At 42.9% G+C, this 15259-nt stretch overlaps 1 protein-coding gene across 1 annotated transcript in view; it reads left to right on the top strand.

Moving 5' to 3' along the window:
- The window catches only part of SCN11A (sodium voltage-gated channel alpha subunit 11), a gene marked incomplete at both ends in the record, with an annotated part of 71204 nt that extends 56510 nt beyond the window's left edge, over positions 1-14694 (top strand). The window contains 3 exons of the mRNA XM_080715869.1: positions 5950-6050; positions 10104-10374; positions 13667-14694. Coding sequence (XP_080571995.1) covers positions 5950-6050; positions 10104-10374; positions 13667-14694 — 1400 coding nt within the window. The remainder of the gene's footprint in view (positions 1-5949; positions 6051-10103; positions 10375-13666) is intronic.
- Positions 14695-15259: the final 565 nt, after the last annotated feature.

Here is a 15259-nt window from a genome sequence, read left to right as displayed (position 1 = left end):
TGCACAAGAATGTTCTGAAAGAAACCCTAAAATACTCACCACCCAGTACTACAGTTACTGAGTTAAGAATTTCCTTGTGCCCTCTGTGCCCTTCTCAACCCTGTGATTGGATTTGTTTCATGGAGCAAGTCACAGACATCAGATTATTTCATTTATAAATATCCTAGAACATCTTTCTCTTTTAACATGTCTTTTTATCAAAATTATTCACACATATTAATTGTACAAATTAGTAGAATTCACTGTGATATTTCTACACATGCATACATCATGCAGTAGCAAAACCACAATTCCATTATTGTTCCTAATAAATATTACACAAATTCTCTAAATTCATCAGATAGTCAGCTTGTGTTTAATTTTTTTAAAAAAACTTCTTTATTAATCATTTCTTTATCTCTATAGTTTTGCTTTGTTTTCAAATTAGGATTCTAATAAGGTCCTTCCATTTGATGGTGTTTTTGTTCTCTGAAGTGACAAGATATCCCTTGCTTAGGTTGTGTGTGTGTGTGTGTGTGTGTGTGTGAGAGAGAGAGAGAGAGAGAGAGACAGACAGACAGACAGACAGACAGAAACAGAGAGACAGAGAGTCAGACAGACACGCACCAGGGATTGAATCCAGGGGCATTCTACCTCTGAGATACACCCCCAGTCCTAGTACCCTATTTTAATTTTATTTTGAAACCAGGTCTTGCTAGATTGATGAGAGTCTTACTACTTGCTGAGACTGTCCTCAAACCTATGAACCTCCTGTCTCGGCCTCTCAAGTACCGGGATTATAAGTGTGTACACCCCTGGCTAGGAATTATTCTTTGTGCCCCAACCTGGAATCAGCCGTTTCTCTAAGGAGGGCCGGGTTGTTTCTTTTGTGTGAGTGTGTGGGAAATGGTGTTCCAAGGCAACCACGATCCAGAGTGCACATTGCCGTTGATTCTAAGTCTACAGCTGGTAGAGCTTTTGCAAGGAAATATACACATACTGATAATTCACATAACCCCTCCTCTGGTGCATATGTTTCTCCTTTTTTACACTGAGAAACCTGGTTCTCAAGAGCATAGGAGATGCTAACAAATCAAAATTTCCCACAATTACTCACTTTTTTTTAAATCCCACAATACACACTTGCTCCTGTCTCAGAATAACAATCATACTGTTAGGACAAATATGGTTTATTACTCAGAGACTGATTTCTGTTCAGTATCCCCAAACAACCCAGTCACCTTCTAGGCCAAGTCGCAGGTCTGTGTATTTTTTTTTATTTTTTTTTTATTGGTGCAATGTATTCATACATCATAATGGTATAAAGAAAATACTTTTGTAGACATACATGCACACATCGCCCAGTCAGCCCCCACCCGTTCCCCACCCTGTTCCCTCCCCATCCCTCCTTCCCATGCTTGGCTTAGTGGTTGACATCTAATTTTATAGCAATTTATCCAATATTAACGATGATAATCTCACAAAACAGTTTCATTTGTCTGATACCAAGCTTTTGATGACTAAAAGATAACATTTCAATATTTCTTTTTGCTTTCTTTCTTACCAGAGAATATTTTTTTCTTTTCTTTTTTTTTTAGGTGAAGCTATCATACATTTATTTATTTATTTTTCAGAAAAAATCTATCCTGATATGGAATATGGACTCTAGATACCCAAAACAATCTCGAAGAAGGACAAAGCTAGAAGATGTATATTTTCTGATTTCAAACCATATAAAGCTACAATAATTGAAACAGTGTAGTACTGTTCTAAAGGCAGATATATAAACCATTGGAGTTAAATAAAAGCCTAGAGCTAAATTCTTCCCTATATTGTCAAGTTATTTTTGACAAGGTTTCCACAAACATTTGGTGGAGGAAATAATAATCTTTTAACTAAATATTGTTGAAAAATAATAATTACATGAAAAAGAATAAAATTGGACCCTTACTTAACAAATATTAACTCAAAAGAGATAAAATAAGTATAAATATAAAACTTAATACTATAAACTTTTAGAAGAAAATCTGGGTCATAAAACCTCACAACATTGAAATTGGCAGTGATTTCTTGGATATGATTTCAATGGCACAGGCAACAGAAGAGTATACAAATTCCCTAAAAAATAAAAAAAAATAAAAAATATATTGTATATCCAAAGACAATGTAAACAGAGTTAAAAGTATAGAATGGGATAAAATATTTCCAAATGCTATATCTGAAGGTATATTAATAAGACAATGTAAACAGAATTAATAAGACAATGTAATATTAATAAGACAATGTAAACAGAGTTAAAAGTTACTAATAGAATGGGATAAAATATTTCCAAATGCTATATCTGAAGGTATATTAATATTCCAACTAGAAATCCTAAAAATTAACAACAATAAAGGCAAACAATACCATTTAGAGATAGGTAAAAGACTAACATAAATAATGAATCTCCACAGATAACCAATTTTAGTTGTCTGTTGGATGGAAAATCTTGTTTCTCTGGTTATGGTGTGTGTTACCTATTTCTTCTTTGTAGTTAATCTCTTTGAGTATTTTCTCTAGTGCTGGTTTTGAAGACATAAATTCCTTCAGTTTCTGTTTGTCATGGAAGCTTCTTATTTCTCCATCTAATTTGATAGAAAGTTTTTCTGGGTAGGAAATTTTTGGCTGGAAGTTGTTTTCTTTCAGAGTTTGGAATGTTACTCCAAGCCCTTCTGGCTCTCATGACTTGGTTTGGGAAGTCTGGAGTGATTCTAATTGGTTTGCCTCTGAATGTCACTTGGCCCTTTGTTTTTGTTGCCTTTAAGATTCTCTGCTTGGCTTCCACATTGGCCATTTTGACAATTATGTGGCGTGGGGATCCTCTTCTCCAATCCTGTCTAAAGGAGTTCTATAAGTTTCCTGGACCTGTGGAAAATTTTCTGCTATTACTTCCTTGAAGAGATTGTTGATCCCTTTGGTTTCACCTTCTTTTCCCTCCTCTATTCCAATTATTCTTAGGTTAGCTCTCTTAAAATGGGCCCATATTTCTTCAATGTCAGATTCCTGCTGTCGGATTTTTTTTTTCTAAATTAGAAACTATGCGTTCATTTTTGGAGTGATCATCTTCTAAGAGCGAGATTCTATTCTCCATGTGGTCTAATCGGTTGTTTGTACTTTGAATTGAGGACTTTACTTCATTAATTGCATCCTTTATCTCTTTTTGGCTCTCTCTGAATTCTTTTCGAAACAGCTCTATTATTTCTACAGTTATTTTCCTGATTTGATCTTCTAGAAATCTCTGAATTTCTGTTTTATCAGGTTTTGATGTTGTGGGGTTGTGGGCATTCATTGCTCCATTGTTATTCCTCTTTCCCATGATTTCGGAAGTTTGTGCCTTCTCTGGGTTCTTCCCTGGGTCACTATGACTTCACTTAAGGTGCTCTGGATCTCGAGTCTATGGTATCTCAGTCCACACTACTCCTTTACTGGGTTGTATTGCAGAGTCTCAGACCCAGGGAGTCAATCGAGGCTGCTTTAGATCATGGGGGGGAGGGCAGGTTGGGCATTCTCCTATGGTATGATATCTCTGCCACTGCCACTCCCCCACTGGGTCAAGTCCCTGGGAATGCAGTACTGGGATTTCTCCTCTAGGGGCCGCAATTTGACTCACTGTTGTTGAGTGCACTGATGGAGCTATAGTGGACTCAGTGAATTCGCTGCTGCTGCTGACGGTGGCGATATGGTGCTGCTGCCACGCCCTCAGCCGTGAGGCTGGTGTATTTCTTCGCTGGTTTTGAGCTCCGCTCTGAGTCCCTGCAGAATGTGCTGAGCCCAGCCACTGGGAGCTTTAGATGATCCCTGCGCCAAAAAATCTGCTGAATTCTGCCCGGCTGTTCCGCAGAGGCTCACCTTGGCTCACTGCCCACCACTCCTCTCTGGAGCCTGGTGAGCTGTTGAGTGCGTTGGTCTAGTGCCATCCGGTGAACTCGCCACTGCCACCGGCAGTAAGGCACTGCTGCCGCATCCTCCAGCGTGAGGCCGGTGTATCTCCTCTGTGGCTCTGAGCTCCGTTCTGTGTCCCCCTCCTCTCTGGAGCCTGGTGCTGCAAGGGAAGATGGCACCTGCCGCTCCGTGCCATGGCTCCGGCAGCAGCACTGTGGTCTTGTTTCTTTCTGGTGCCTTGTTTTTCCAGCCCTCTTTTTCTCTGTCCCTTGTAATTACATTTTTTGTTTCTCTGCTGATGGTGTTTTCTGGCTATGAAAGGCGCTGATTTTGTGGTAATAGAGATTGGTTGTTAGCGGGGCTCGTAAACCCCATTTTGCTCCGTCGCCATCTTCCCCAGGTCTGTGTATTTTTGGTGCGCACTGGTGCAAGGCGGGTCTGGTCCCCAGGGCGCAGGCAGACTGGGCTCCTGCTCCTAGCCACAAGGAGGCTCCTGGTGTCTTTCATGGCCGAGATGGGCACTGTTTTCTTCACTGGCAGCCCTTGGAGAGTCCCGGGTCCTTGTGGGGTCCCATGGGCCTCTGTCCACTCACGTGAGCACACTGCCTTTTGTCCAGGACTCCCTTGCAGTTATTAAAACTTAAGATTCGGGTCTAGAGATTAGTTAGCCAATGCCCTTAGGCCAGCCATGGCTTCGGGCTAACTCACCTCTCTCAGTGTTTCATCCCTCAGTTTTCAGAACCTGGAGATTTTCTTCCTTCTGTACTAATTCAACTATACATTTAGTAAGAATTCTGTTCTATATTATCCATTATTTCTAGATATTTTAAACCCCAAATTCTCAGAAGTGAAAATCCTAGCTCACGTGTGTGTATATGTGTTTGTGAGAAAATAGCTTTAAAGCTCTGTGATTTTTTTTCCTAAAGATGGTTCTGGGCAGATTTCCTTTAATTTATTAGTAAATTTAGTAATGTTATATGTATTCATTATTCAGGAGCATTTTAATCACCACTTTGTGAAATTTTTATCTTTTTGTTGCTAATTTCTATTATTGTTGTATTTTGGAGCAAGAGTAGAAACACATTTTTATAAAGATTCTGCAAGGTGTTTATAGACAATTTCTAATTCTTATATTATAAAAAATGATATATAATTGATAAAAAATAACCTCATTTCTCCTTTACTGGTGTGTCTGAAAATCTGTTTTAAGATAAATTTCTGGAAATGAAGCCAATATAACAGATATAAATATTTAAGCATAACAATTTTTAAATATTTACTAAGTATCTCCAACAATTTCTACCTTTCTACAACATTTGTGTAAAAACTAATGTGCCTACCAGTGGTTTAGGAGAGGTGACCCACTCTAGAAAAATGTTATTTTATGTTTAAAAAATATTTGATGTACAGCCAGCGTAGTGGCGCACGCTTCGTGTTTCAGTCATCCTCAACTATGGAGTGAGGCCCTTCCCAACTCAGCGAGACCCTGTTTCAAAATAAAGAATAAAAAATAGGGCAGGGGGTGTAGCTCGGAGGTAGAATGTCCCTGGGTTCCATCCCCAGACCCGCAAAAAAAAAAAAAAAAGATAAGAACACTATGAATTTATGAATTTAAAAAACAGTGTGGAGGGATTTTTACAAATTTTCAATGCCTACATTGGCTACTTGTTCTTTAAAAAAATCTGTTTCCTGCCGGGCGTGGTGGCGCACACTTGTAATCCCTGCGCTTGGGAGGATGAGACAGGAAGATTGAGCAGGTTTGAAGCCAGCTGCGCTGGCTTAAGAGACCCTGTTTCCAAATAAAAAAGTATAAAATAGGTCTGGGAATGTAGCCTGGAGGTAGAAGGGCTTCCAGGAACCCCAACACCACACACACACAAAAAAATTTGTTTCCTTTTAGCTTTTTTTTTAGCATCCTACTTCTGCTGCTGCTTATTGGAATTTTAGGAATATTGAGAGAAATGTAAAAATTTTAAAGTTTCTAAAGATTCAGAACTTGATTTAAAAAACCTAAGAGTAATTAACGCTCCTTTTTTTTCATATACTTAGGTGGTCAAGACATTTTTATGACTGAAGAACAGAAGAAATACTATAATGCAATGAAAAAATTAGGAACCAAAAAACCTCAGAAGCCCATTCCAAGGCCACTGGTAAGAAGACCTCGCATGGCTCTGAACACCATGCAAGTGCTAGATTAGATAACAGATTGTGAGGAACCTGGATTTCTGCAAAGTCAGCTTGTACATTTTTGAAATGTTCACACTTTAAGAACTCCACAAAAACCCAGATACATTCGAAAATGAAAATCCGCGTTTGTATTCATTAGAAAGAGCCGGGGCAACAGCTTTAATTGTTGAATGAACACATAATTGTTGAATGGACACAAGCATAGCAACTTGTTGGAACTGAACCTTAACTTGTTTCAACTGTTTTTATATACCCCTTCTCAGTGTGTGTGAGATTGCTGGTGTGAGGCTGACGTCACACATGCTCTCTTCCACCCTACGAGTATTTAGAATAAGCTTTGCTCAGTGGCATTGGCAACTGTTTTCTGTACAGGGCCAGACAGTAGACATTTGAGACCTTCATGGCCGCATAGTCTCATCCACTGCTACACTCTGCCATCATAGCGAGAAACAGCTGTACACAATAAAGAACAAATAAGCTGGGCGTGGTGGCCCATGCCTGAAACCCCAGTACTTGGGAGGCTGAGCCGGGAGGATCACAGGTTCAGGGCCAGCCTTGCAACTCAATGAGACTCTGTTTCAAAATAAAAAGTAAAATCGGACTGGGGATGTAGCATGGGGGTAGAATGTCCCTGGAACAACAACAGTAACAACAACAACAACAACAACAACAACAACAACAACAAACTAGAAATAATGTGATGTGTCACAAAATTTTATTCTTTTTTTGACCCCCAAACAAACATTTAAATATATAAAAAAATTTCTGAGCTCATGACCAAAATATCACCAAAACAGGCAGCTGGCTGGGTTTCTCCTGTGGGCCTATAGGGAACAGCACCCAAGTGCTGTCTGTGCTTGCAGTCTAACTGAGGAGCTGGGATGCTCTATGCACATTTAAGAGCACTGGAAGTCAGGCGTGGTAGTGCCTGCTTGTATTTCTAGTACTTGGGAGGCTGAGATATGAGGATTGCAGTTTCAAGGCCAGCCTCAGCAACTTAGCCAGATTATCAAGCAATTTAGTGTGACCCTGTTTCAAAATTAAAAAAAAAAAAAGTTAAGGAAAGGACAGGATTCAATCCCTGGTACTGCCAAAAAAAAAAAAAAAAAAAAAAAAGAAAGAAAGAAAGAAAGAAAGAAAAGAAAAAAGCATTGGACTGTAAATAGGAGTTGAGCATCCCTAATCCAAAGACCCTAAATCTAAAATGCTCCCAAATCCAAAACTTTCTGAATTACCACAAGTAGAAAATTCTACCTCTGAGCTCATGTGAAAGGTCTCTGTTGAGATGTGGGTGCACTAAAAATTGGCATGTAAATTGACCTTCGGGCTCTATAGAAGGCAAATATGAAACATAAATGGATTTCGTGTTCAGGCTGGAGTCTCACCCCCAAAACACCTCATTAAGTATATGCAAGTACTCCGAAATCCGAAAGCACCCCCAGTCCAACACATTCCTGGTCCAGCATTGCAGATGGGATCCGCCACCTGTAGCATAGCAGGCATGGTTGGTACTTCTGGCCAGAGAGTCTGAAAGCTTTCCTGGTAGGGAGGGCCAGTGGGGGCTGGAAAATAAAGAAAGCAGGCTGGAAGACAGGCTTGCAATCTGAAGCTCAGAGAAGATTTGAGGATTTTTATTACAACACAAAACCTCAAATGATGAAAGGTATGTTTAATTCACTGTGATTCCCAGCACTCTCTATAGAGCCTGGCATAAAGTGTGTTCTCATTAATTGTTTGTTGAATGAAAGAATATGTTTGGGGGCCCATGCGGAGTCCACCCCACTAGAATTAAATATTTGTGTTACACAAAAGCTGTCTGAATGCTAGGGCCAAGTATTTAGAATTTATCCTGTATATGGTGAGGGAATTTTTTGGCCACCAGGTTAATGATAAAATTATGATTTGGAGAGGTTGAATCTGCCACGTATGTGAGATTTCAATTTCTCCAAATTGAATCTAGCTTTTGGAACGTCAATCTCACTTTCTGGTGCTAATTTCAGTTTGAATGTTTTATTTGAACCTGGGCCAACAGAAAAGACAGGCTGGGTGCAGTGGCGCATGCCTTTAATCCCAGTGCAGGGGAGGCCACAGGAGGATCACAGGTTCAAGGCCAGCCTCAACAACTTAGTGAGACACTGTTTCAAAGTAAAAAAATAAGCCGGCTGTGGTGGCCCACACTTGTAATCCCTGCGCTTGGGAGGCAAAGACAGGAGGATTGTGCAGGTTCAAAGCCAGACACACTGGCTTAAGAGACCCTGTTTCCAAAGCTTGGCATGGTGGCGCACGCTTGTAATCCCAGCATTTGGGAGGCTGAGACCGGAGGATCGTGGTTCGCGGACAGCCTCAGCTACTTAGTGAGGCCCTTCGCAACTCAGTGAGACCCGGTTTCAAAATAAAGAATAAAAAATTGGGCAGGGGGGTGTAGCTCGGAGGTCAAATGCCTCTGGGTTCCATCCCCAGACCTCCCCCCCCCAAAAAAAAAAGACCCTGTTTCCAAATAAAAAAGTATAAAAATAGGCCTGGGAGCATAGCCCAGAGGTAGAAGGGTTTCCAGGAACCCCAGTACCACCAAAATAAATAAATAAATAAATAAATAAATAAATAAATAAATAAATAAATAAATATAGGGGTGGGGGTGGATCCCATAGATAGAATGCCCCTGGGTTCAATCCCCAGTACCACAAAACAAAACACCCATGTGCGATACCTAGTGTTTCCACCACAAATCAACATCACCTTTTTCCTGGGTTACCATAACACACCTGGGAGGACTAAAGATGTATTTGTAAGCGTCTATGAGTTCTTTAAATAAAATAGTGTATGTGTTCTTTAATTAGAGGGCGATATAAAGTAATCTGATGTATGCACATATGGTAAGACAGCCAACGCAGAGTCAAGGACGCCGTCCAATTCAGGTCGGGGTTTGCGTTTAAGAACAGTTTTCTACTCTGTCTGTAGAGAACAAAGTTGTGCTCCACCACAGTTATAGTAAAGAAAAGAGTAAAATACTCGAGTCGTTTTGCTTTGTGTGCGATGAAACGGGAGTTGAGTGGACAAAGTTGAGTCAGAAGCTGGGCCGGGCAGTCGGCTTGTACGCGCATGTGGACAGCCCCGCCATCTCTACAGAAGGCAGTGTGCACAGGTACCACCCGCGACCATATGAGACCACCAGCCCCATCGTTTCCACTCTTAGTAACCACTGCATTCGAAGCCCATGTGTCTCGCCTGCTTTAACAAGAGTTAAAAAACTGGCCTTCAAGAATCACTAGAACACAGAGTTTTGGTTATCTGAGTTAAGGGCTAAACTGAGCCTTGGAGATGTTCGTTACGGTCTGTCCAGGATACTTATGTAAGCAAGTATTCTCGTACGCTACTATGATTGAGCGCAAGTGAAAGAGAGGTCGAGGTTCATTTTTGTATCTTTAAATACAACAAGAGCTGTTTTATTTCAGCAAGACAACACCATCCATCATATCAAAGTTATGGTACCCCTAAGAATTTCTTGTTCATAGTTTTTGTTTTAAAGTGGAATTAAAACTATGTGCCTAAATATATAAAGTCAGCCGGGTGTGGTGGCGCACGCTTGTAATCCCCACGCTTGGGAGGCGGAGACAGGAGGATCGCACAGGTTCGAAGCCAGCCTCAGCTACTTAGTGAGGCTCTCAGCAACTCAGTGAGACCCTGTTTCCAAATAAAGTATAAAATAGGTCTGGGAGTATAGCCCGGAGGTAGAAAAGCCCCTGGGTTATACCCCCAGTGCCACCAAATAAATAAATAAAGCCCATTATCTAATTAAATTTAAATGAAAATATGTCAACAGTGGGGATCTCTAAGAAATCTCTTGCCCTTCTTTGTAAAAGGTCTGTTCCCCCCCCACCCCACCAAGGAGCTCCCTTAAATGCAAGAGAAAAAAAAATCTGTTGTGTTAATGTGCCTTTCTAATGGGTGTGATTTCGTTCTTACAGCTCAAAATCATTAATAATCTCTTCTTCCTCTCATTTTTTTTCTCTCCCCAGAACAAATGTCAAGGCCTCGTGTTTGACCTGGTCACACACCAGGCCTTTGACATCCTCATCATGGGTCTCATCATCCTAAACATGGTCAGCATGATGGCCGAGTCCTACGGACAGCACGAGGACGTGACCTTTATCCTGGACAGCCTCAACATAGCCTTTGTGGTCATCTTTACAGTAGAGTGTCTCATCAAAATCTTTGCTTTGAGGCAATACTACTTCACCAATGGCTGGAATTTATTTGATTGTGTGGTCGTGGTACTTTCTGTCGTTAGTAAGTAAAACCAGCCGTCCAAAGGGCTTTCAACCCAGAGCCAGGAGTAGGCCTGTAAATATTATCATCTGGAGGTACCTCCGAGTTATCCACAGAGCAGCAAACGAGGGCATCATATAGTATCTGGGGGGAAAAATTAAAAAAGAGACAGGTGTGCTAATGCCGTTTTGTCCTGGGAAGCTGCTAGGAGACACAGTAATTCTCATTCCTTTGATTGTCTACGCAACAGAAATAGACCTATTCAGTGGCTGTAAGCAAATTTAAGATGACTGGAAGGTTTTTGTACTTGATTCATCTGGATCATGAGTCAACACACGATGTTCCCTGTGCACCGGGAAGCCCAAGTGAGCGCTTCGTAGTTTTCGGGATTTGGCGTTTGATTCCCGTATTTTGCCTCTGTGCAAAATCCACATCGATGCCAGTCACCACTGTCAGGCCCACTGCTGGGCCTTCCCTCGCGTCCTGTGTGGACCGTGGCCTCTCTGGGCTGGGCTTCCAGGAGTGCCCAGGACAGACAAATGGTGCTTTCTTTTTATTGGGAATCTCATGTTTGCTTCAAGCACTCTATGAACTGTACTTGTCTCACCCACCTCTGACCCCATTCAACCAGCCTCACTAAAGTGTATTTTTCTTAGCCATAGGCAGAGACTATAAAGTATATGGAAGAAAAATAAGGAAGAAAAAAGGTTATTATCATATATGCCTCTGTGTGTGTGTCTGTGTCTGTGTGTGTGTGGTGCTGGTGACCAAACCCAGGGCCTCATGCATGCTAAGCATGCTCTATATTGCCGAGCTATATCCCCAGCACCTGCCATGATATCTTTTTATAAAACACACAGAAGCCGGGTGTGGTGGCGCACGCTTGTAATCCCAGCATTCGGGAGGCTGAGACAGGAGGATCGCAGTTTGTGGACAGCCTCAGCTACTTAGTGAGGCCCTTTGCAACTCAGTGAGACCCTGTTTCAAAATAAAGAATAAAAAAAATAGGGCTGGAGTGTAACTCAGGTAGAAAGCCCCTTGGTTCAATCCCTAGTACCACACACAAAAGAATTAATTTATTTAAAAAATAAAATAAAAAACAAAACATACACAGACAACACTGAAATTACATTCTTCACAGCGAAACCATTAGTTGACTCTGGGTGTTTTGAAGCCTGATTTTTTAATGAAACCATTCATCTGACTTCTGATAATTATGCAAAACTGTCCGGGAGCCCTTCTCCTAGTTCACAAAGCAATGAAGACAAGGACAAGTGATTTTACAAGTGGATATTTTTGTGCAGTCTCAGAAATGAAGCATTCGGTGGATATGTGGGATCAAAATATTTTAGTTCCTCTTGCTACCGCAGCGATGCAGATGTGTCAGAGACACGAACAGTGCCGTGGCTCACGCTCGGTTCCGGTTTCTAAGCTGTGAGGTTTACACAGAGAAAGCTTAGCAAGAGATGCTTTCCCCTGTTTATAGTTAGACAGAACTTCAATCTTATTCATCAGTTGCAACCACAAGTCCTAGTTACAGTGAAGACGGCAGTACAAAAAGCAAACGGTGGTCGGCTGAGTGCGGGCGGCCCCTCTGGAAGCTCAGGGATCTTTCCTGCGGTAGACAAAGAGGCTCCACAGCTGTTCTAGGCAGTTCTGGGCATTGCACAATTTCTGGAAATATCTCTGACATCTGTCACAGCTTTGGTCAGCTGCTCGACAGTGGCAGTTCCACTTGCTGTCCAGCATTTTGTGCGAGTGGATGGGCGGATGCACACTTGAGCCAATACTCCTCACCTGTGCGGGAAGAATTTTTTGGGCCTTTGCCGGTGCACCTGACACCCAAGTTGGAGTCCATCTGTAGGTGTTCACGATCCGGTCGAGGTGCTGAAACCTACTTACCTTGAGGCATCAGGAAAAGATAGGGTCGTTAATGGAGCACTGCACCACGTGCTCCACAGAAGAGCTGCGCTCAGAGGAAGGACAGGTTACCCTGGGCTGGATCAGCAAAGGCCCCTATGGAGGAGATAGGCCTTCGAGGATGGCGGCGGCGCTGACTTGCGCTGGGTGAATTCCACATCTTGCCAAGGTCGACTTCCAATTGACACAGGAATCAGACTTCCCTGGCACGATGGGGACGGTCAGCACGGCGTGTCATCCACTGGTCCTCTAGTCATTAGGTGATGGCAGAGCGTTCCTGCTGCCCGTGACCCCTAATGACCTTAGAGGACCCTCAGAACAGGACCGAGGCCATGTCTACACAAGGCAAGCATGTTCCAGCCATTCTCTGATATTTGGGCCAAAATGTGAGCGTTTTGAATCCTGTATCGCTTGCCTGGAGAGCAGGCTGCGAGAGGACAGGGTGACATTTTAGGCCAAATATTCAGATGTTGCATAAAGCTTGAAATACCACTTGTGGGGTATCCATGACGATGCAGACAGCATCCCCTGACTTTAAAAGCCTTAGGCTTTTTGAGGCTAGACCTCCGGGGGGCTTGGGGAGAGCTCCTTGTGAGAGGGCCTAAGGTGAGGCATTCCAGTGTCCCCACCCCTCTGGCCTCGCTCACCTGCAGCCCTTCAGCAGAAGGTGTAGCAAGGTGAGGACGGATAACAACCCATCCCTTTTATCCCACTTCGAGCCTCTCAGGGATTCCACAATATCTACCGGCAGCTGAGGCTCACGTTGACTTATAGTAGCAGCAATTTCTCCCTATACTCTAATAAAGACTCAAAGTGTAGTTTATCTGGTTTGCATTTTATATATTCATAAGGAAAGCCATTGTAGTTTTTGCTCTATGAGGGGTTATAGAGATCCCATATAGATGATATCCCTTCAAATAATCAGATAATTTATAGAACCTGCTTTTATAAACTGCATTTCTTTGCTTAGTTGTCTTCAATATTTTGTATAAGCCACGTGTGGCGGCACACATCTGTAATCCCAGTACATGGGAGGCTGAGACAGGAGAAGTGCAGGTTCGAGGCCAGCCTCAACAACTTTGACCCAGTTTCAAAATAATAAAAATTAAAGGGGGCTGGGAGTGTAGCTAGGCGGTAGAATGCCTCTGGGTTCAAACCCTAGTGCCACACACTCACAAATTTTTTAAACCTTTCCCATCATAAGCCACACCTAGAATGATACGACCCTTGGAAATTATACCCCAAGTTAAGGCACAGAGAGAAAAGAAATTTCTTAGTTTTGTGTATACATGACCAAGCATAAAAGTCGGCACCACTAGGATTCTGAGACAGAAGACAGAGTTTACAACCAGCGTGCCTGCTGGAAATTAGCCGGCCCTTCTTCTCCTTTCAGGTACGATGGTTTCTGCTTTGGAAAAACAGAGTCACATACCTTTTCCTCCAACACTCTTCAGAATCGTCCGCTTGGCTCGGATCGGCCGAATCCTGAGACTGGTCCGGGCAGCACGCGGCATCCGGACCCTTCTCTTCGCTCTGATGATGTCTCTCCCCTCTCTGTTCAACATCGGTCTCCTGCTCTTTCTCGTCATGTTTATTTATGCCATTTTAGGCATGAACTATTTTTCCAAAGTGGAGAAAACCGCCGGCATCGATGACATCTTCAACTTCGAGACTTTCCCCGGCAGCATGCTCTGTCTCTTCCAGATCACCACGTCGGCGGGCTGGGACGGCCTCCTCAGCCCCATGCTGCAGACGCGAGACTCCCCCGGCTCCTCGGAGAACCGTCACCTCCCCGCCATAGCCGTGGCCTACTTCGTCAGTTACATCATCATCTCCTTCCTCATCGTGGTCAACATGTACATCGCGGTGATTCTGGAGAACTTTAATACAGCCACTGAGGAAAGCGAGGACCCCCTGGGAGAAGATGACTTTGAAATATTCTACGAAGTCTGGGAGAAGTTTGACCCCGAAGCCACACAGTTTATTGAATATTCTGTCCTGTCTGACTTTGCCGATGCCCTGCCCGAGCCTTTGCGTGTGGCCAAACCAAATAAATTCCAGTTCCTAGTCATGGACTTACCCATGGTGAGCGGAGACCGTCTACACTGCATGGACATTCTCTTCGCCTTCACCACAAGGGTACTCGGAGACTCCAGTGGCCTGGACACCATGAAAACCATGATGGAGGAGAGGTTCATGGAAGCCAATCCCCTCCGGAAGCTGTACGAGCCCATAGTCACCACCACCAAGAGAAAGGAAGAGGAGCGAGGAGCCGCTGTCATTCAAAAAGCCTTCCGAAGGTACATGACGAAAATGACCAAGCACGCCTTGGAAGACAGGCCTCCCTCTCCACTCCCGATGCTCTGCAACGGAGATGTGTCTGGCCCCGAGGGGCTCAAAAGCAAGGCTCACTATGACTGAGCCTCTCACCTGCACCCCTACCTCACAGCCGCACAGCCTTGCCTCCAGCCTCAGCTGCAGAGGTCGTTAGCTCAGTGTTCTACGAGTGGATTCACTGGACTAGCCATTCTGTTTTTTTTCCTGGTTAAAAGAAATGAGAATTTAGTGTTCATTTTAGTTAATTAATTAATTTATTTTTGTGGTGCTGGGGATTGAACTCAGGCATTCTACCTCTGAGCTCTACCCCAACCCCATCTTTGGTTTATTTTTTATTTGAAAACAGGGTCTTGCTAAGTTGCTGAGAGCCTTGCTAAGTTGCTGAGGCTGGCTTCAAACCTGCAATCCTCATGTCTCAGCCTCCCAAGTACTGGGATTACTGGCGTGTACCACCATGCCTAGCAGTACTCATTTTAAATGATTCTTGTAGAGGTGTAAGATAAGGGTGTCTGACTATGAACTACTGGTACTACTTCAATGAAGAAGGAGACACTAGAAAGGGTGGCAGAGGATATTCTCACTAATGTTGGAACTGAAATACAGTTCAAATCCTGTCAAATCAAAAGAAGAGACAAAAATCTTGTTAAAA

Source organism: Muscardinus avellanarius, assembly GCF_963383645.1.
Source record: "Muscardinus avellanarius genome assembly, chromosome: 18".
NCBI lineage: Eukaryota > Metazoa > Chordata > Mammalia > Rodentia > Gliridae > Muscardinus > Muscardinus avellanarius.
The sequence above is the reverse complement of the archived record's forward strand: the minus strand, read 5'-3'. Positions and strand labels throughout refer to the sequence as shown.